The sequence below is a fragment of the Electrophorus electricus genome, chromosome 6 (genome assembly GCF_041902795.1).
Source record: "Electrophorus electricus isolate QZ-2024a chromosome 6, ASM4190279v1, whole genome shotgun sequence".
NCBI lineage: Eukaryota > Metazoa > Chordata > Actinopteri > Gymnotiformes > Gymnotidae > Electrophorus > Electrophorus electricus.
The window spans coordinates 22,518,635-22,540,318 of record NC_137502.1 but is presented as its reverse complement, the minus strand read 5'-3'; the positions used below and the strand labels follow the sequence as shown (position 1 = coordinate 22,540,318).

General features: G+C 39.3%; 2 protein-coding genes across 14 annotated transcripts; both read left to right on the top strand.

Annotated features, from left to right (window-relative positions):
* The first annotated feature begins 22 nt into the window (after window positions 1-22).
* ilvbl (ilvB (bacterial acetolactate synthase)-like) lies at window positions 23-10,816 on the top strand. 4 transcript variants are annotated; one of them, XM_027023691.3, is made up of 15 exons: window positions 29-428; window positions 1,755-1,956; window positions 2,447-2,574; window positions 3,162-3,300; window positions 5,348-5,459; window positions 5,786-5,885; window positions 6,001-6,098; window positions 6,323-6,459; window positions 6,644-6,778; window positions 7,002-7,116; window positions 7,486-7,655; window positions 8,261-8,331; window positions 8,510-8,581; window positions 8,918-9,023; window positions 9,580-10,816. In XM_027023691.3, the coding sequence occupies exons 1-15, from the start codon at window positions 327-329 to the stop codon at window positions 9,756-9,758; spliced, it is 1,866 nt and encodes a 621-aa protein (XP_026879492.3). In that variant the 5' UTR covers window positions 29-326; the 3' UTR covers window positions 9,759-10,816. The 4 variants fall into 4 exon arrangements, 3 of the variants coding, with proteins under 3 accessions (XP_081572116.1, XP_026879492.3, XP_081572115.1); XR_014124172.1 differs by lacking the exon at window positions 9,580-10,816 and having other exon boundaries at window positions 23-428; window positions 8,245-8,331; window positions 8,918-8,985; XM_081715990.1 differs by lacking the exon at window positions 2,447-2,574 and having other exon boundaries at window positions 28-428.
* A 1,037-nt stretch (window positions 10,817-11,853) lies between these two features.
* On the top strand, window positions 11,854-21,274 carry fam118b (family with sequence similarity 118 member B). Of its 10 annotated transcripts, none has more exons than XM_081715982.1 (9): window positions 11,854-12,020; window positions 12,744-12,785; window positions 14,152-14,241; window positions 14,704-14,956; window positions 17,334-17,561; window positions 17,831-17,959; window positions 19,747-20,044; window positions 20,331-20,396; window positions 20,976-21,274. In XM_081715982.1, the coding sequence occupies exons 3-9, from the start codon at window positions 14,159-14,161 to the stop codon at window positions 21,158-21,160; spliced, it is 1,242 nt and encodes a 413-aa protein (XP_081572108.1). In that variant the 5' UTR covers window positions 11,854-12,020; window positions 12,744-12,785; window positions 14,152-14,158; the 3' UTR covers window positions 21,161-21,274. The 10 variants fall into 10 exon arrangements, with proteins under 10 accessions (XP_081572108.1, XP_081572109.1, XP_081572110.1 ...); XM_081715983.1 differs by having other exon boundaries at window positions 11,854-12,055; XM_081715984.1 differs by having other exon boundaries at window positions 11,854-12,116.
* The last annotated feature ends 410 nt before the right edge of the window (window positions 21,275-21,684 follow it).

Here is a 21,684-nt window from a genome sequence, read left to right as displayed (position 1 = left end):
TGCGCATTTAGCTGAAGATAGAGCTAGGGTAACGACAGTATCTTGTCCACAGATCATTTTAATCTGAAACGGTATTACGGGAAAAACGGCTGCCGTTTGAACAGATGCAAAGCAGAGAAATTTAGAAGATGCATGGTGATAGACAAGCAACTTGCGTATTATTTAAAACCAATAGCTAAGTGTGCTGGAAGTAAACTTTATTAACGCTACCTTCCTACTTTAGCCAAAGCAAACATAATTTGGTTATTGTGTCGATCCATGTTTAGCTAAACTGAATAACAGGTGTCCGTTGCGTTGTAGTTAGGTAGCACTAACTTGCCTACAAAATGGACATCGGCGCGGCTGTATGTTGCTGTTTTACTGCCGCCCTGGGGATGGTTCTGTTTGCTGTTTACAAACTTGGCTTGCTGTACCAGATATTTCACAAGGTAACGTTATGTAGTTATTATGTTAGCTAGCTAATGAGAATTAATTTTGCGAAACTGCCAGCTAGCCGCGATGCTAGCGTTAGCTAACTAAATTAGCTGGGTTATAGTTCACTGACGGGCACTTTAAGATGGCTAGAGTTAGCTGCTTTTGACAGTAGAGAAAGAAGAAATGCACGGTGAAATGTACCAGTACGGTGTCGTTGCCAGTATAACGGGAATATGTAAAAAGATAGTTTATCTAGCTAATTATATACCTTTACTGATTTTTTAGCTAACCTAGTTCTGCTACGGGGCCACTGTTTCAATTATACATAAGGTCGCTAGGTTTTGTCTACCGGTGACTTATAAATGAATAATTTCCCCCGGTTAAACTAACCTACAATGTAACTTTTAGTTGGCTACTTGGTTTTTCTAGCAGTTTGTATTAGCTAGCTTCTTTTTAACCTTTAGATTGACTAAATCTAATGTTTAAGTGATAAGATTAGGTTTACTGTTAGCCTGATGTAACCGGCCTGGTGCAAGAAGACTGGTTAGCCTATTCCATCAGATGTATTATCTGTACCAGCAAGTCAAATGTATAGGCCTGCACACGGAAGAGCAGTATTGCCTAAGAAGAGCTACCTAAGAGCAGCAAGCAGAAACTATGAACTCAGCTCTCCACCAAATAATAAGAAAGAAAGAAATATGGCTAACCTATTTCTCCAACATTCTTGGCTACCGTTTCGGCCGTTTTTGGTAAGAGGTATCATTCATATAAGTGATATGATATGATATGAAGGGGTATCATTCATGTGCTTTAAGTAGAAGCGCTTGGTTATTAGAAATGCCTTATTACAATACTACTGTGACTGATACATTTATACCAGTAAAACACCTACTGCCATGCCAGTAGCATGTAAGTGTTAAGAACGGTCTGCCACACAAATAATATCCATTCAGTAGTTGTCCTATGGTCAGAAAGTGACCAGTGAGGAACAGGGTAGAGGGAGACTGATGAGGTTTGCATGCCATCAGGCTAAAGTCTCTAAGTAGTACACTTATGAGAAAAAAGTGTCACATGACTGTAGGTGGATGTGTATAATAATAAAGTGGTCATTGGGTGTAATTCAAGTATATTAAGAACAGAAGTACACACAGAATGCCGGTAGGTTCAAAAGCATCTAATTTGCAGTTAGGCAAATTTTCGATCCCAAGATAGGTTGCCATTTATTCATTTTTTTAAGGATAGATTTTAGGATTAATTGATTTCCTCATATTAATCTAGATTTCATGCATTATTTGTGTGTGTGTGGTTTTTTTACTCATTACTCCTGTAATGCATCTCAGGTGGAGAGGGAGAGCCCTCGGCATGGAGGCGAGAGTGTGGCTGAGGTCCTTCGTGCACATGGCATCAGGTTCATCTTCACGCTGGTCGGCGGACACATCTCACCCGTTCTTGTGGCATGTGAGAAACTGGGCATCCGTGTTGTGGACACTCGGCACGAGGCCACGGCTGTGTTTGCTGCCGATGCAGTTGCAAGACTCTCCGGTGAGTAAAAATGTTCCATTTCATGTTGAGCTTCAGGATGTATTTACATTCATGGAAAATTAAATAGATAGATAGATAGATAGATAGATAAATGGGATACATGGTAGGGGTTGCATATTTTGTAGGTAAAATTATCTATGTTGCCTAGATATGTGTATTTAATTTAAGGATTGTGTGTGTGTGTGTGATTATTTTTATTTATATTTATATATATATATATATATATGTTACATATTATACTTTAAGATTCATTTTTGCATTGCATTTTGCTATGAACCAATATTTTGTAGTTTTGATCCCAGTGATCACACTCCTACTTTTGTGCCCTTCAGTAAGTTAATCAGTTAGTTAATATAACCAAAGCCATGAGGTTTTGTTGAAGCCCAAATCTAAAAGTTCCTTGCACTCAGACTTTAGTGTAAGAGGTGATGGTTAGTGAAATGAATTAGAGATTCCTTTCAGCATGCCCTGTTATCGTGTTGTCATGCAGGCACAGTGGGTGTGGCTGCAGTAACCGCAGGACCGGGACTCACTAACACAATTACAGCAGTGAAAAATGCTCAGATGGCAGAGTCACCTGTGCTTTTAATTGGTGGAGCAGCCGCTACTCTTCTTCAGGTCAGGAGCTGCAGAAAAGCCTGTTAAGTCAGGGCATATAACAAACCAATTCCGCTGCAAGGAGGAGTCTCATCTAAAAAAAATTACACCACTACCATGAATGAAACAAGCTTAATGAACTTGACAGACTAATTGTTTGCATGATGCTCATACAGAGATCATGTGTTTGAGTGTCAAGTTTGTCATGTGCATAAAACGTCAGAGACGGCTGTAGACTGAAATTCTTCTGTCAGGTGTTGAGGCTCAGGTGCTCTCCAGCTCTTCAATTTGCAAGTACTTTGCTTAGAGCTCTCACCAGTGCGATCATTCTGTGGTGAACCAGATGTTCTCATAGACATAGACTTTTTTGTGTTTCATTATATAGTGGACCACCAACGTCTTACTATAAAATGCATGTCTTTTTTAAACAGTGAGGTCCTCCTGATTAATGTTAATGTAAAAGCACTTTGCTTAGGAGAGGTGGCTTAGTGTTTCCAGACATACACATTACACTTAATGCAAAACAAACCTTTTGGGACAAAGCTTTGTTTGAGTTGAGTGTACTTGTACTGCCGTTAAATTGTGTTTCACTGTCTGTGTATGTGTAGGGTCGAGGTGCTCTACAGGACATTGACCAGATGTCACTTTTCAAGCCTCTTTGCAAGTTCTGTACATCTGTGAGGAGAGTGAGGGAGATTGTTCCCACTGTAAGAAAAGCCCTGGCCATCGCCCAGTCAGGCACACCAGGTACGCTGCAGCACAGCTAGAGTATCCCTCCCGCAATGCACCTTGAGATGTTGGGTTAAAAAACAGGCTTTTCCAATGAAATTCGGCATATTCAAAATTGGTTTTGAAGGACAGTTACATTGTAACTTGTTTAGTAATTTCTTAAAGCATAGGCGTATCATATGCTGATATGGCTGTCCCCACCACTTTTGAAAGTGGACTCTGAAAATATTTGTTATAACAGCTTGCTGCAGATACTTGTCCAAACAGTCTGCCAAAATGGCACTAAGATCATGCTGAAAATTGTGTTTGGGCAACAAGGGACATTTCTAGACTTTCCTGTTTGTTCTGCAAAATTTACAGTATTAAGGGGTACAGCCCAATCCCTTTGTTTGCCAGTCAGTCTTGGAGTAGAGTTATGTACTTTCCCTTCTCTCTGTTTTTCTATTTCTTTCTTACTGTGCATACCTGTTCTGCCTCATAGTATCTGTGGGGAATTCATGTGGTGCTAATCCAGGCTAAGATGTAAAGCAGTATAGCTTTACTGGAGCATGTGCCCAAATAAATTGGGTCTTTGTCATATGACCAATGGCTGTTATTACATGTGAGCTCTGTGATGAAGTACAGAACAGATGCTGGAAAGTTATGACTGCTGAAACAAATGACTTTTCAAATCAAAATAAATAGGAAACAATTGTACTAAATATATTTTAAACCATAGAACTGATATTTCTTGTATTGTTCAGTGCGAATAAGCTTGACAAACAGGCCATACAACCTTTCACAAACCTTTTCCTTTCAGTGAACATTCATCCCCGAGAACCTGCATGCATGCAAATTTGAGGTGCAACTGAATCGAATGCAACAACTGGCCTGCATTCTTGTCCCCACCACTTTTCAAAGCAAAGTTAAGCTCGTGGTAGTGAGTCAAGGTGCTACGATTCTGAAGCTGTTTCACCACTTATCTGAGTGTCTTATCTGTTCTCTTACTACCACTAGGTAACTTCATGATAGGAAAACCGAAATCCTTCATAGAGATCTTGTAAATCATTTTACTAATAGGTTAAATACTGTCCTGGATATCATCATAAGAGGAAAATATTGTGTGTAAAAAATTATTGTGCAGGAGGAAAGCCAAGCCTACCTTTTGTTAACATTCTTCTTTTGGACCTCATTGTAACTTTTGACATTAGACCATAACATTTTATTTATTTTATTTATTTTTCTTGCCCCAGTTTTCTTAAACATTTCCTTAACAAATAGACAATTATTAACTTGGGTGATTCGGTATCTGAAAAAGCATAGATTACACATGGTGTTTCACAGGGATCAATTCTTGGTCCTCTTCTCTTCATTTGAGAAGTACTGCTCTGAAGAATTATCTGTGAGCATGGTTCCAATGTCTACATTTATGCAGGTGACACAATTATCTCTATGGTTCCTAAAGAGTCCAGTGCTCTAAATCCCCCATTTATCACCTGGAATAGCATTATACATTGGATGTCAATAATTTCTTTGAAACTAAATGGAGATTAAAGTGACATTTTAGTTACTGGCCCAACTTGAAATAATATTTGAGCTGTACTTTTAGAAAATTGCCAAAAATTTGGTTTTAATACATATAAGATTAATCTGACTCTGAATTATAATGACAAATTATTGTGAAGTGTATGTTCTATTGCATAGCATCCATGAATGTTACCCATGAAAATTCAAGGTGCAGGATGGATTGAATACTATTCACCCCATAAAAGATGTGAAGGCTGTGCTCGAGTTAAATTTAATCCACCCAAGACCAAATGTCTCAACAGGCATATTAACACAGTCATAGAATTAACTCAACCAGTGAGGGCTCACATAGTGAAATTTTGGGATAGCTACTTGGCAAGAATAATGCAGATTTTAAAAAAAGCAATAAACCACAACCAGAGATATCTTGCCTCCTAATTGTGCAAAGCCCATTGGACAAATATGCTGTAAAAAGATGAAAAACACCACTTTATTATTACAGGAGGTAAATATATTTTTTCTGTTTTGTGATCTGATGTTCAGCTTTGTCTGTTTTTAGGCCCTGTGTTTGTCGAGTTTCCCATAGACACACTCTATCCATATCATCTGGTGGAGAAAGAAGTTTCTCCTAAAAACATTCCCAAGGGAATCATGGGGAAAATAACTGCATGGTATGACAAGGTGTCATCACATTTTACAGTGTTATAGGTCACACCACCTCTTTGCCTGTAAAGACAAAGACTATAAATAAACAAAAAATGCTAATAAATCTAAAGTGAGTTGGAATGAAAACTTGCAATTAAACATGGTCTTAAAATACCCCTTTTCACTATGAAATGCCTGAAGTTCATTTTTCTGTTTTTGTTTAGAAAAAATTGTAGTGCTGTTTCAGTTTTTGAATTTCTTCCATAAAGTGTTTTGAATGATGGGTTTAATGATCGATTTACAGGTTGAATCCTTTCCTGAATTGACCATTTTGAACTTTGTTTTCTGGTAGGTATCTGAAGAACCACTTGACGAACCTGTTTGCTGGTGCATGGGAACCAAGGGAGCTCTCCCCTCTCCCTGTCCTCATCCCTCAAGCGTCTGACCAGGAGGTGAGGGGAGAAAGGAGAAAGAGAAGACATGTTATTGAGCAGTGGCGGTATAATCAGTGTCGTAATCAGTGACATTTCCGCTGAATACAGCAGACTCATTTTCTCCCTTCCCTAGGTGCAACGGTGTGTGGAACTTGTAAGCAGAGCCAAGAAGCCAGTGATCCTGTTGGGTAGCCAGGCAACACTACCTCCAGCACCTGTCCACGACATCAGGTAGATTTATGTGGAGGTTAAATGAGGTTAAAATAACTTCAGGCTAATCTTCTTTACTTATCCCTGCCTGTGAAATGATCTGTTACACTATTTTTGGTATGCAGTACACAGTACACACAACAGACATTTAATTGTAACTTGATACTCTAAGGGAGGATTGAGTTGCTTAAACTCCTGGCTTGTAGAGGTGGATTGTTATAATTTTTGTTTTCACCTTGTTCCAGGAAAGCTTTGGAGTCTCTGGGCATTCCTTGCTTTCTGGGTGGAATGTCCCGAGGGATGCTGGGTAGAGACAGCCCTCTTCATATCAGACAGAATAGGGGGGACGCCCTGAAAGAAGCTGATTTGGTGCTGCTGGCAGGTGAGAATCAGCACCATCTGCTGGACAGATTAAGAGATATACTTCGTGCTTTAAGACATGGAAAAGTGCATTATTTTAAGGGATATTCAGAATGTAGAATGAATTGACTACTTGAAAATCAATGAAGTGTATGTGATGCCTTATAATTTTTTTATTATTATTTATTTATTTTGCTGTGTGATAGGCACAGTGTGTGACTTCAGACTGGGTTATGGTAAGGTGCTTAGTAGACGGAGTCAGATTATTGCAGTGAACCGTGACAGAACTCAGCTACTGAAGAACTCTGACCTGTTCTGGAAGCCTACAGTGGCCATTCAAGGTGCGACACGACCTCAGTTACACTACAAAGGACAGTTTGCCTCATTTACCTTTGCCAAGGTCACTTTAAACCATCTTAATTTATTCCGATTTATTTTATTTGACTTTATTTTTCTTATTTTGTAAATCATGTTGTAAACCTACTTTTATATATATATCACACACACACACACACACATACACAGATGATATTGTATTATTATTATTATTATTGACTTGTTTAGGCGACGTTGGATCCTTTTTGCTGCGACTTTCTAAGGGCCTAACGGGACACAGATGTCCTGAGGAATGGCCACAAAGCCTCAAGGACAGGGACAGGACCAAAGAGACAGCTAATAGGTAAATGTATGTAGCTACCTGAGTTAGTGCTGAAGTTCTGAATCCAGTCCTCAGGAAACCTCAGACAGTCTGTTTTTTTTTGTTCCAGGTGCTCATGCACATGAACCAGGTAATCAAGGGCTGCAGATCTGGCACGGCTGTGTTAGGAACTATAATAGAACAAACACTTAATGCCCTCTACCATGCATTTATTATGCCTATTTATTTTCATTGTCAAATTGTCAATTACTTGTGTTAAGCAGGCTGAAGATTGTCCACCAGGGGGAACAGTTGACATTTCATGTAGTTTTTGTGTGAATCGCACCGAACACATGGTGGGACACTGTCCATGTCTTTGTTTTGATTATGCTTGATGTTCATCTTTGGCAGAGCAAAGGCCAGTGAGAGGACCGAGCGGCACCTGAACCCACTGAGTGTCCTGTACAACGTGGACAAGCTCATGGCAGAGGACAGCATTATTGTCACAGATGGCGGAGACTTTGTAGGCACTGCTGCCTATATCATGAGACCGCGAGGACCACTCAGCTGGCTAGACCCAGGTCAGAACCAGAACCACAATACACAAGTGAAGCAAAATAGGCACCATATAATATGACTGGTCACTGTAAAACATGGAGTTCGTTGTACCTCCAACCTTTGCTGAATCAAAGTTGACTTGACAACTGAGGAAACTTATGATAAAATATCTATAGTATGTACAGTATTTCTTGATGGTCTCATGTATTGTTTATTAATTGTTATTTAATATGGACAGTACAAATGGCTGTAAGATGCCAGTGACAGACATTGTCCCTGTGTGCTGAGAGCACCATGAACAGTGATGAATGTTGAGTGAACATTTTGAGGTTTTAGGGGCCTTCATATGGTCATACAGGTTTGTTAAAATCATGCAGCCATAAGTTTGACAATTTCACATGCATGCTCATCCATATGTTTCATAATAAGTAACATCACAATTACCATATTTCGGCCATGTTTGTGTGAGAAGTATTATTACTGCATTATAACAGTATTATTACTGACTGGTAGATACAAGCTTATTGCTTGGGTTTTTGATTGTACCACCCCCATGCAAACACAGTTCAAATAGCACTAATTCAGGATTTCCACCTAATCCATGAACATCAGCTTGTGTTCCCTGTAGGGGCTTTTGGGACTCTTGGTGTGGGGGGTGGATTTGCCCTTGGAGCTAAACTCTGCCGTCCCGACGCAGAGGTAAGACACAAACATTACTAAATTCACTTCACCTCTCTGTGAGGGTGGGAAGTAATATTCAGAGGGGGAAGTAATGTTGATGCACGCTGACGACATCTCCTGCTGTCCATGATAATGTGGTCTTTGTATTTGATCCATATGAAACCTGTTTTCTGGGAACTAAATGTCTCATTCACAGGTATGGATTGTTTATGGTGATGGTTCCCTAGGATACAGTGTGGCAGAATTTGATACTTTCACGAGACACAAGGTATCAATAATAATGATTGTTAGCAACCACCCAAAGCTACACGTTAGCGACAATAACACATAATACATTTATTAAAATGTTTTAATATATTATTGTTTATTATTGTATTGTTTATTAATTATTATTATTATTCTTGTTATAATGTTTTATTATTTACTAATTTGACAATTGTGTCCATCATGTCCTTTGCTGTTTGCTCACACTAACCTCATAACCATGAAAGCTGTTTGCAGTATGGCACACTCTGCGGAGTTTAACAAATTCACCGTCGCTTTCTTGCAAACCCTTTCTCTGCCCAATTGTTTGTGATTAACCCCGGTCTTTCTTCACTGTCAGACACCTGTGATTGCACTAGTGGGAAATGATGCATGCTGGAGTCAGATCTCTAGAGAGCAAGTGCCCATTCTGGGCAGCAGTGTGGCCTGTGTTCTTGCCTTTACAGGTAATCTACTGTTATCTTTGGCCTTTTGCATAGTAGTAGTGAAAGAGAAATGATGAGGGCATGACTGTTTATGTATTCCCTCTATATAGTGATGTCTCTAATTTATATATCTGTAAGGTTGTAGTAATCTTTTATCGGGTTTATTATTGCTGTACCATCTATCTACACACTCCTCCAAAATTAAAAGCGGTGTGTGTGTGTGTGTGTGTGTGTGTGTGTGTGTGTGTGTGTTTTATTTATTTATTTTTAACAACATTTCTACCAAAAGAACAATTTCTAGACCTTTTGGTCCAGTTGGTCTGCTTTAAAAATAAATAAATAGAAGAAATAACAAATTTGTATTGGGCCTAGACTCTGAATCCAGCTGACTGCTTTAGTGTATTATTTACTGTAGTTCAGTAAACTTGGGGACATCTCATCATAGATGCAAATCTTTCTTGTAACCTAAAGTTACTCTCTGTAAATATGTTCACTTAAATATACACGTTACTTGCAAGCTGCTATTGTGATTGATCATCTAAGTTATCTTAAACTTTTTATCCCCCTTTTTATGTAGACTATCACATTGTTGCTGAAGGCTATGGAGGCAAAGGTCACCTGATTGGGCGTGAAGATGAGGTGCAGCTTGGTGACATTGTAAAAGAGGCGCAGAGGGAGTGTAGAGATGGAAAATCTGTGCTGCTGAATGTTCTCATTGGGAAAAGCAACTTCAGGGATGGCTCAATCTCTGTGTAGAAACACCCAGTCCAGGGATCTGCCAAAAGAGCCCCTAACCCTTCCCCAGTCTGGAGCCTAAAGGTGGCCTGCACACACATAGTTGGCAGTACACCGTTTCTTATTTGGCTGCTCAGACTTTGCTTTTGTAGTTCCTGTTTTTATTTAGGAGAATTGTAATATTTACAACTTTAAAATCTGGTAACTTAAAGGGAATTGTGAATTTTAAAACAAAAATAATGGTAATATTAGAAGTGTCGCTGCAACTGGGAATTGTTGAGAAATGATTTAATGTCTGTTAAAATACAGTATGACAGTTATATGTAGAAGGTAGTGTGCTTCTAGATACTGAATGTAAAGCTCATCTTGTTCACAACTCAGCATTAATCAAGTTTAATTCCAGTTCTATGAATGACTACTCACTGTTAGACCTGCATTATCACAATGCAGCACATTACCATAAATTATGATGTGTTAACTTTAACACAAGTGCAGATCTCCTATCTAAATACAGATTATAATTCTTCCTTTACTCCCTTGTTTGATTAAACAATGATAGAAACTGGATGGATGGACCCTTAAATGTGAGCTAGGTTTTATCATATAACAATACTAAATAAAGGTACTTGGTTAACTTCAATATATCTTTACTGGACAACTAGTTTTAACAGGGAATGTCATTGAAATGATTTCCAAAGATTTATCCATCTGCCCAAACCATGTGAAACCCAAAACCTCGCTTCAGCTATGCAGCTTGTGGGGAGATTACAATAATGAGGAACTGCTTTGATGCCTCAGAACCTGGACATCTTGCAGGCACTGAAAGACCAACGCTCCAACTCATCTCAGGAAATTTGATGGCAGAAAACAAGTGTCTGTGATCTAAAAGAGACTTGAAAGGATAATCATTTACACAGGAATAAATCAACAAGGTGGATCAGACAAAATAAATGAGGATTTTGTAAAGAACAAGTCAGAGTCCTGCTCTCTGTCCTGTTGAAAATGTTTTGGTGTAATCTGGACCGGCCATCACAGCAAAATGCAAGATGTCTCACATAAAAATAAAATAAATGTCTGTGTGTTTGTCTTTCTTTGTGAAAATTCCATGAAGTAACTGCAGTATAATGAAAAAGATGTCAAAATTGCAGTGAAGTACACAACAGCCATCTGGATAAGATTACTGTCAAAAGGACTGCTTGCTGATTCCTCATTCAAGTTTCACCTGTATGCATTTCATCCAACCAACCAAATTATACTCTATTCTAAAACCAAGGCCTGTAATCATGCTACATCTGTGTGAAATAGTTTAATTGCACAGAGACATCAGTTATGGACAGAAGGAAACATTTATTATTTATTGCTGTCTGCTGCATGGGGTAATTAGAAATCACTTTAATCTTGTGGTAGAAAGGACATTTGTGGTGGACCTTAGTACCTCATCATACATGTGAAAGATTAAGATTCAGTTCAACATAGTAAAACAACTAAGATCAATTGATGGAAGTTGTATACATTTGTTTGAACAGCCTCGTGCAACAGGGGTCAAATCAGCGTAATGAACTGACTAGATTCCCAGGTATGCACGACTGTCCCCCTGCAAAGGAGCTATAAACCAATTGCTGCCTCATTTCACATGGGTACACCATGTCATGGCCAAAACGGTGCACGGCGTACTATTAACTAGTTTATTGTGGGGTGGGGGTTTCAACATTATGTCTCCTCAGTTAAATGAGCACATCGTCTGCCTTTGGTGACACTAGACTGTTATAAAAGGTACAACTGAAAGGTCCAGTTTTCACTCACACCATCTGTTGATTTTTCCTGTCTCCCAAAAATACTTAAAGTGATTTTCGCCATCACTTACAATACTGAAAATTCAAAAATGGACTTCAGGCCTTGTGAAAATGACTTAGGGACGCTGTTATACATTTTTTTAAACTGTACTTCCCAATTTGCTAACTAATCAATTAACTTGCGTGTCTTGCGTTCTTGAGATATAACGGCTCCAGTACTGGATCCTTGTTCAGTGACACTTCGAAGAGATATGGCTAACAAAATATAAAACCTTAAACCTGGCGGGTTATAGAACTGTCTCCCCCTCCCTCGTCTACTCTTTTTTTAAACAAGGAAGGTGGAGTTAAAAAATGTGGGTCTCTCAACTTGTGTTTAATTTGAGTCAGTAAGAAACGGACGAACGAGTTAGCGCGAATTTTCTGCAGTGTTTAGGTTATTTTACTGAAAAACGTTACACAAAGCCGCTACTTCTTCACAGCGTCGGCACATGTAAGCGAACGGGGTGGTGATCAGAGTCATCTATGGCAAGTAGCTACATAGCTAACATAAGTTACAGTTAGGACAGCAAACCGTCCGTTAGTTAAAGTAAGTAATGAATACTTATGTAAAGCAAATGACTTAGCTATTGGTTTCAAAGACAAAACATTTTTCTTTAGCTGATTCGAACATCTAAAAGGAATATTTTAGGGATCTTTGATCTGACATTCAAAATTACAGGAATCAATTTGTTTTCGTCTGGGTAAGAGAATTTGACATTTTCGAGAAGTTTGGCTAATTAAATTAGCTAGCTAGTTAAATCTCTAACTAGTTAATTTAACTATCTGATCACTAGTTCATTTACTCTAGCTATCTGATCGGTTTACTGTATTAGAGGGTAATAACTAGCCAGTTAACGCTACATCTGGTGGCAGCTGCATAGCTAAATTAGCTCGCTAGCCAGCGTTAGCTGCATTTAGCATCTTATTTGTTTAGTCCAACTTTACTTGTAGCCAAGTAGGCTAGCTAGGTTAGCTAGCTAGTTAACTATCTAAATTATTCTTCTTTATGGCCTAGGTTTGTTGTCTTATTAGCTAGCTAAATAGCTATATTTTATTGATCAGATTGTTCAACAGCACCTGCTGGTTTGTATTCACTAGCGTTAGCTGACCTACCTAACTTGAGCCAAGTAACCCACTGCTTGCTGATTCATGTGTTTAATTTCTTTCCTTATAGCTCATTGTACATATATTGCCAACACAACAGGTGTTTTGCCTGGTAAGTTGACTTAGATAAGCTAACCTAGTTAGCTAACGTAAGGTTGTACTGTGCTTTGAACAAAGATGGGATGCTGCTAGGATAAAAGAGTGATATAAATAGTTAGCTAGCGATGTTGTATTTTTTTTTTAGCTATAACCCGTGAGACAGTATGGATAACGCGAACAGTTTGTCAACCGACTTAATAGATAGCAACCTAAATAGCTAGCTAACTAGAACGATTTAAAATAGGTTGTTAGCTAGCTAGCTAGCCAACTATCGCTAGCTATGTAAGCCTAACGCTGAATAGGTTATTGTTCGGGGACTTAAGTTTGCTGGCTGCGTGAAATCAGTGTAATGTTTAAAATATCAGAGTTATTTGAAAGTCTGAAACAGACTTTCGTAGGTAGAACGTACACGTCACCATATGACTACGTTATAATGACTCTTGTTAAACTACAGTTCCTTCAAGTAAACAATATTAAGCGCTGTAGCTAACTTAATATATGCACCAGCCTATAAAGCATATATTCAAGGTGGATGAAATGGGACTGAACGTAGCTACAGTAATTCAAGGGACTAATAATTTAGTAGGTAACTAGTAAGTTAAGTAACTAATAACTAATACGTAAGCTAGCTAGCTGACTATGTTTGATTCAGCAAGCCCTACAATTATTGGATGTAAAGGCAGTGATAATGTACACTTCCCCAATCCCTTCTTTTCAGTGGCTTGGTGGAGAAAAACAATTAAGGATTAAACTGCTTAGCTGTAGAGTGTGATTAATTTAGGTCTTACCAAAATTCTTTTAGAAGGAGCATTTATGTCCAGTAGCATAAATATATGTTTATATTTGAATTAACACATTTGGACATTTGTTCATTAGTGTCACGGTTAGTCCCTCCCAGTTTCCCTGTGCCATGTTTTCCCTGTCGTGTGTATTTGTGTTCCATTCCATAGTTTTGTTCTCTCCGCCCCTCGTTTGGTTTTCCACATCTGTTCCTCGTTTCTAGTCTTGATTAATTTCATGTATTTTAATCCTGTCTTGTTCCCTGTGTCTTTGCTGTTTATTGAATGGATGTATGTTTTTGAAAGACCGTACCCGTAAGTTTGTACTCAGTACCTCCCAGTCTGTATGGTTATCCCATCCTTCGCGTTTCATAGCCTCTGTTATAGCCTGCTTCCCCCGTTTTCCTTCGTGTGCTTTTGTTTCTTTGTTGTCATGTATTCTCGGAATCTCTATGTTGGCTCTGTGACCCTGGACTACCCTAACGACTCTGAATCTGGATTTGCCCCTAATTAATCTCGCTCTTCTCCGCACATGCGTCCGCCTCCTTACCACTCACCGTTCCAATTAGCGACATATGTTTTGACACACCTCTTTTATAGGAGTCGAATGGCCTCCGTTGTGGTGGTTAAGACAGAGAAGCGACCTGCCCCTGACTCAGAGGAGGGTGTTACAGCGTCCAAAAAGGCCAGGTAAGAATTAAGGCTAGCGAAGAAGAACAAAATATGGCTTTCACCTTTTTAACTTTTATACTCTGTTATTATAGTCTCTAACAAAGTAAATCTTTTTCATCCAAAAAAAAAGGAAAAAAAAAGTGAATCCCAAGGACTAATCTGTATTTCAGTCCCATAGCTATGACAAGGCTGTACTGAGAACAACTCTCATTCATTAGTTGACATTAAAATGAGTTCATCTTTGTAAGATCATTTTACGTACCTTACATGGGAGTGTTTTAGTTTTTCTTTATAACATGACTGTGTTTGAGGGTTTCCCTTTATCGGTGCAGTAGAAAAAAATAAAACCTAACAAACCCAAAACAAATGACAACAAAGAAACATTAAAAACAGTTACAATTAACCCCCTATAGACACAGCTTTCCCTTTGATTTCATATATACACTTCGTGCCTATTTGTTCCTGCTTATTTCCCCACAGAAAGTTATTACCCAGCCTGAAGACGAAGCGTGCCCCTGAGCTGGTGCTGGTGATTGGCACAGGAGTGAGCTCAGCGGTGGCTCCACAGGTCCCCGCTCTGCGGTCCTGGAAGGGTTTGATCCAGGCACTGCTGGACGCTGCAAATGACTTTGACCTGCTAGAGGAGGAGGAGAGCCGTCGCTTCCAGAAGAGCTTGCAGGAGGACAAGAACCTTGTGCATGTGGCCCACGATCTAATCCAGAAACTCTCTCCGGTAAAGAGCTTTCCGCATGGAATGGTGCATTTCATCTTGTTTCCCAAATGCTCCTTAGAGACAGGATGGGTCTGAGCTCATTTGGAAATGCAGACTGGGATAATAAATGCTCAAGTAATAGCTGTCTGTTCCTTAGTAGACTGACCTTTCACCTTAGGTCTGGACCATAGGGTTTTATTTTTTTGGGGGGGTCATTTTTGTTACTTTTAGCCATTTTTCTTCATTGATATTGATCAACAGGGCTTTGTAAAGCTGGCCATTAGTTCCTATAGTCACAGTTTATTTCCAATTATTAATACTGAAAAGGACCTTTCCTATAATCTGCCCCTTTTCAGTTTCAACTCAAGCATTTGCAAAGTCTAAATAAAGGAATAGCTGGCCTCCTTCCATGACTTTGCTGTTTAAAAAAAAATAAAAATAAAAATTTGCAGTGCATTCTAAGAACTTATTTTGACTGGAGGAACACAGATGGCATGTTTGCCATGACTGCACAGTTGAGTGTATTCTGGGAAAGATGTGGTGTTGGATTAATCCACCTCCATCCAAAAGCTCATTAAAGTATTAAATGTTTAATCAAAATAAGATAGTATCTTAACTTTGCATTGTAAATGAACTGAAACCAGTCAGTTGTTGATATCAAACTGATGTAAGCCTTACTTGTGTTGACATAAGCACATGAACATATGATTCACTACCTTCAAGCTGCAGAGTGATTGCACCTTCTATTGGCACTGGGTGGAAAAGCAGCTCTGCACTTTATCCCTGGTTTTCCATTTTTAAACCCCCCCCCCCCCTCTTTTTTCTGTTTGGTGGGTTCTTTTTTTTTTTTGGCAGGGGCCTTAACAGGCAGTCTTGTAAAACAGCTTGGGAACAATATCTGCATACTGCATATTTGGTCATTTTCTATGTATTTATTGGCAAATAGTACTTACAACAACGAAGAACAGCCTTATAAACTGCTGGACTTTGCTTCTGATCATTGTCATCTATACATCAATATCCAATAGAGAGCATTTGTTCTTGACATAGGGAATGTGTTTGTGGTGCTTAGAGTGACCTGGTATAATTCCCTGAAATCCTATAGCACTAGCAGGTCAACTCAGGAGCGTATGTGCAGAAAGAGTTGAGAGGCAAGGAGGAAGCTGATCTGATCATGCCCTCCTGGGCCACAGCAGTCTTAAAGCAGTGTCTAACTGTCTGTGTTGGTGTAACTTTTGAAAATTAGAATAGAACACAATACACCATGCACTACAGTACACAATAATGAAACACTTAAGTAAGCTGAAATATTAAAATGGCAGCTCAGAGAACTGTGCCAAGTAATAACATTGTTCTTATTTTAGCATATATGGTTGCAATGAAGATTATTGCAATAAATGTAATTAATATTCTTGTACCAACATAGGAATGCATCATGACTACGCTGACGTTATACAATACACTGCGGACTCAGTACATGTATCCCACTGTTGTGGGGAGGCAAGTTAACATGCAAGTTGTGAAAACGCTGTGCTGAATTTGTGCTTTTGCAGGTCTTTACACTCTAGATTCTCAGATCTCCAGATCTGTACTGTCTGAATTATGTCATATGTCCTCTGTTGGTTATCATGGACTATGACTTTCCACAGTGTCCACTTGGTTTCCATGTAGTTTCCGCTTTGTTACTACTTGGTGACCATTTAATACCCGCTTGGGGTCCACTTACTGCCTACTGAATTTTCATTGACTGTCTACTTGGTGCCTACTTGTGTCAAATGTCCATGAGATGGCACTGATTAAAACTAAAACTAAAAGTAAGGATAAATGCGACTTGACATTTTCTTCAATGCAGCGATATCTGCAATGAGTATAAAAGTTTCTCCTCCAGACATTGTTTTTGTTGTTTGCTGCCTCACACCCCTTATTTTGTTGTGTGTAAAGATATCAGACCTATGGGTGTTTGTCATTTAAAAGCAGTGTTTTGTGTGTTTGCTCTTGCTGTGTGCTTGGCTTTTAATAATTCTCCAGCTGAGCTCATCGCTATGTGCTGTGTACATATGTTCAGATCTTTCAAGAACATATCATTTATCTTAATGCCTGCAGGGGGATTGCATTTATAAACTGGATGCTGTCAGTTTAGGTGTGAAATATTATTTCAAAGTGCAGTCTCTAGAATGTAGCTGTAAATGAACTCCTGTTTGACACACTGGCATCCAGAAGTATTCTTGGTTGTTGTAATTAATATACCTTTCACTGTACATAGTAATATATGTCCTAATTACTATAGAAGTACAATCGTTTTTCATGCCGTGGTTGCGGTGGTCCAGCTGAGAGGGTCCAAGTGTTGTAGTTCAGCATTTAATTGTTACACTGTTGCATCCCATTCTGTTGTGTACAGCGGACGGGGAACGTTCGTTCCACCTTCTTCAAGGACTGCCTGTATGAGGTGTTCGATGACCTCGAGTGCAAGATGGAGCACGCGGGGAAGCACCTGCTGCGCTCTGTCCTGCAGCTGATGGAAAGCGGCGCTTTGGTCCTCACCACAAACTTCGACAATCTGCTGGAGATCTATGCAGCCCACCAGGGCACCAAGCTAGAGTCCCTGGACCTTACAGACGAGAAGAAGGTAGATCTCCAGTCCGATGCACCTGTGTCTGGGCTTGGACTTTTTTCTTAATCTGATAAAATATTAGTTAATAATTTGGATATTTGTTTTATTAGGTATTAATGATATTGGTTTTTATAGGTTGACTGTTTTTATTACATGCTTGATACCTAAAGTATAGATGTTTGCAATGTCTCAATCAGGCATTGATCACAGATGATCTTGGCCAAAGGTGTTTAAAATAAAATGAATTAGGAAACTTGGTTGTGTTTTTTTGTGTGTGTGTGTAGGTCCTGGAATGGGCTCAGGAGAAGAGGAGACTGAGTGTACTCCATATCCATGGTGTTTACACAAACCCCAGCGGCATTGTACTGCATCCTGCTGGCTACCAGAATGTTCTGAGAAACACAGAAGTCATGGTAAACGGAGGCTTTGTCTTATCTACTTCTCACTATCTTTTCAGCAGACAGAGTCCAGCAGGTCGATTTAGACCCTCCTCAGTGCTGTAATCTGCTATCGGTTTGCTCACATCGAAATTACTGCAGAAGTGGAATATCCTGGTGCTGTTTACAACACCCATCCACTCAGTGACACGGCACATGTGAATCATGGGAGTCTGTCACTTAATCTTCTGATCAACCTCTTAATCACTTGTACTGATGTCAGTAGATTCATGACAAACCTCTGGAATCTAATGTTTTGCAGTAGCTATCAGATGTAAGACATATACAGTTTTCTGCATAAATGACTCTCTTAAAATGTAACCTTATCTTCTTTTACAAACAACAAAGAACACTTTAAACTGAAGAAAAAGTTTAAACCTTTATGAAACTCGACTCTGTTTCCCAAAAAGCACTGTACTGTTAAGATCATCTTAAATAAAAGTGTTCAGTGTGATACTTGCTCTACCATTTAACAATGATCTTAGTGTTGGATGCTTTTGGGAAACCCAGCCATGATTGGGTGAAAATGGGACAATTTTAATAGGGTTGCCATTTAACTGTGCTGTAGGTTTGACATGTCCTGCAAAAGTTGTGCAATTTTGATTACTTGCTCATCAAAGTTCTGGGCAAGTGTGATATGGTCATTCAAAATACTTTGAGTGTCATGTGGGCCAATCAAAAGACGTATCAGAGAGCCAAGAAAAGTGTTGCAATAGGTTTTCTATGGATTTGGACTGTTATTAGTCCACCGTACCATATAGGGAAGAAGTTGAGGACTGTTTTTCTTGGTTTATCAATGCAATTCTGCTGTATGTGATTTTTATTTAGCTACATTTCCGAATACCATTAACACCCGTTGACTGCAAATCCGAATGCTGCATATCTGACGGTCCGCCATCGGCATCAACAATATAATGAATTGCTATGTCTATTACTCTTATTAATCTGGTGCTTAGTTTTGCTAAAGACCAACTTGCAGGTTTGGCAGCACTGAGAACATTTTGTGGACTGACTGAGGTATTTTGTAAAGGACAAGTCAGTCCTGTGCATTCCTGTTTGGTATAATCTGGGGTAGGATATCCTAGAGCAAGAAATCCCGCAAATATTCACGAAGTGAATCCCACAAAAGACTTCTGTGCAGCTGCAGAAAGCAATCGATGGCCAATTAAGCAGATTAAACTAGTTACTAAATGGAGGAGTGTACATTCTTTTTTTTTTTTTCTATTGACTTTGGTTGTTCAGTAAAGATATGTCGAGGTTAAATTTTGTTTTGCTTGTTAAATGTAACGGTCTATTTATTATTTTGACTAAGAGAAAGATCATCACATTCTAGGAGCTATTCATGTCTAAATCATTCCAACAGGTTCACAATATAGTATAAATATTGTAATTTGTACTTCCACTCATCATTGGAGCTTTTCAAATGCAAGGTTCTGGAGTACAGAGTTATTATATAAAATGCCTTTTGAAGGTCATTTTCGATTCTGTTACAGAGGTTAATATAATTCTTGCTGAAGGGTCTGATAAGTAGACGATTCATTGAATTAGTTTTTTAGACTTTCCAGTGCACTGGCCATGACTGGTTGAAAAGCAAAAAGTGTGTGAGAGCAGCTGTATTGCAGATGTCACACTGAGATCTGGGTGAGTGTGCTGGCTGGTGGACACACTGCAGGGAGCATTCTACTCTCCTTGAGCAGTCTCTTGTCTGTAAGCGGTCTGCTCTGCCTGAGCGTACTTCTCTGGCCTGTCGGCCTCTGTTGCAGAGGGAGATCCAGAAGCTCTATGAGACCAAGTCGTTTGTGTTCCTGGGCTGTGGGCGCACAGTGGACGACACCACCTTCCAGGCACTGTTTCTAGAGGCTGTCAAGCACAAGTCAGACCTGGAGCATTTCATGCTGGTGCGCCGAGAGAATGTGGGAGAGTTCAAGAAGCTCCGTGACAACATGCTTGACAAAGGCATTAAGGTCATTTCTTATGGCAACGAGTACGCTGACCTGCCTGAGTACTTCGAGCGTCTGGCCAATGAAATCTGCAACAGAGATGTGTTGAGCAATGGCTGTGGTGAGTGCAAATTATGATTTTTTTTTTGTTTTAAGGGGAAAAAAAGACCTCTAGATATACAAAACGGTAAGTTATTACATTTGAATCCTTTTATTAATGTTGTAAACCAAATCCAGCCCTGAAGGTGAGTATCCTGTGACATTTTAATGTTCTGTAAACGTGCTGGATTATGTTCACAATGAGGTAAATAATGAACGGAAGGCTAGGCCTGGAGAGACGCAAAGTTGGATGCACCAGTGTGTTTTGGAGCCCGCTGTGTGCCGATATCTTGTTCTAATTCTTGCAGGATTTCCCGTACAAGAGGCAGAGGAAAACGAAAATGGCTTTACTGCACAAAGAGGCCTCCTGCAAGGTTAGGATTTTCTTTGACATCTGACTTGCATGCCAAAATGCATTTCTGTCAAATATATCCCCTCTTGCGCAGTGCATGCTTCTACCATTTGATCTGAGCCCACCCACTTGTTGTTTTTGTTTTACAAGTAATATCTAAAATATATTTCCACCACCTTGCAGCTGAGTCCTTGCATATTGTGGCTTCCAGTAGTGAACGGAGCTGTTGTTGCTGGACTATAAATGCAGCTCTCTTTCTCTCTGTCCAGACCATCACTTGTGACAGTCTAGACATTCACCAGTTCACCTCAGATGCCCCACCCCCTTCAGTCTGGTCTGGTGGGACTGGTCTTGACTCACAGGAGACTCCCAGACTCTACATCCTCACTAAAATGTTTGGTATAAAGGGAAAGACTCCACCACAGTTGCACAGCATAAAATCAGCTTTGATGTAAAGGTCTGATATAAAATATGCTCTGGAAGCAGGGTTGACTGTCGGGTGGAATACAGTGCTGTTCAGTAATGCCAAACCAACCAGAAATCAGTGATTGGCTGCAATAACTATGCATTAACATGAAAAAATTAATTTAATCTCATTCAGGCATGTTCATCTGTGATATGGACAGTGGAAATCATGGGGCTCTGACATTCATCAGCAGACTGCACAGACCCACAGATCCTGCTGAAATGGCAGAATTACTAAAAGGAATTTTAACCGTGAGCCTCAGCCCTCTTTATTGGACACATTGTTTTTATGACTACCTAAGTGATGAGGATCAGGTGTAGCATTGTCAAACATTTCCTTAAAGGCATTTTGTATTTTTATTACTGTTTGTCTTTGTCAAGATGTTCTGTAATGGGTATTTATAAATATTTTAAAATAAAACCACTTATTTGGTACTGTGTAATTTATTTATTAGGTTATGTAACATTACCAGTTATGAATTTAAAAATGGCAGAAAACTGGTACAGGGATGTCCATTTTAAGAAGTAAAAGGCTGTATAATTATGTATGAGGTTAATCATACTTATTTGTGTAACTGAAAAGAGGCAATCATGCATGCTTTAGATTTAGGAAATGTACATTCTCTCATCTTGACATGTCACACTACATTCAGTCCTCTGCAGATTAACAAGAGGTGAACATGAAGACATGTCTGTATTTAGCAGGGTACAGAAATTAAACTGGCATCACAACATACAAAGCTCAAATGGTGTTAGGCAGAGCAGCGGTTACTAAACCAATTAAAAAGATCTGCCACCATGGTGAACTAGGACATCTAGTGAGTAGTAAAGAGAACTGTCTTAGA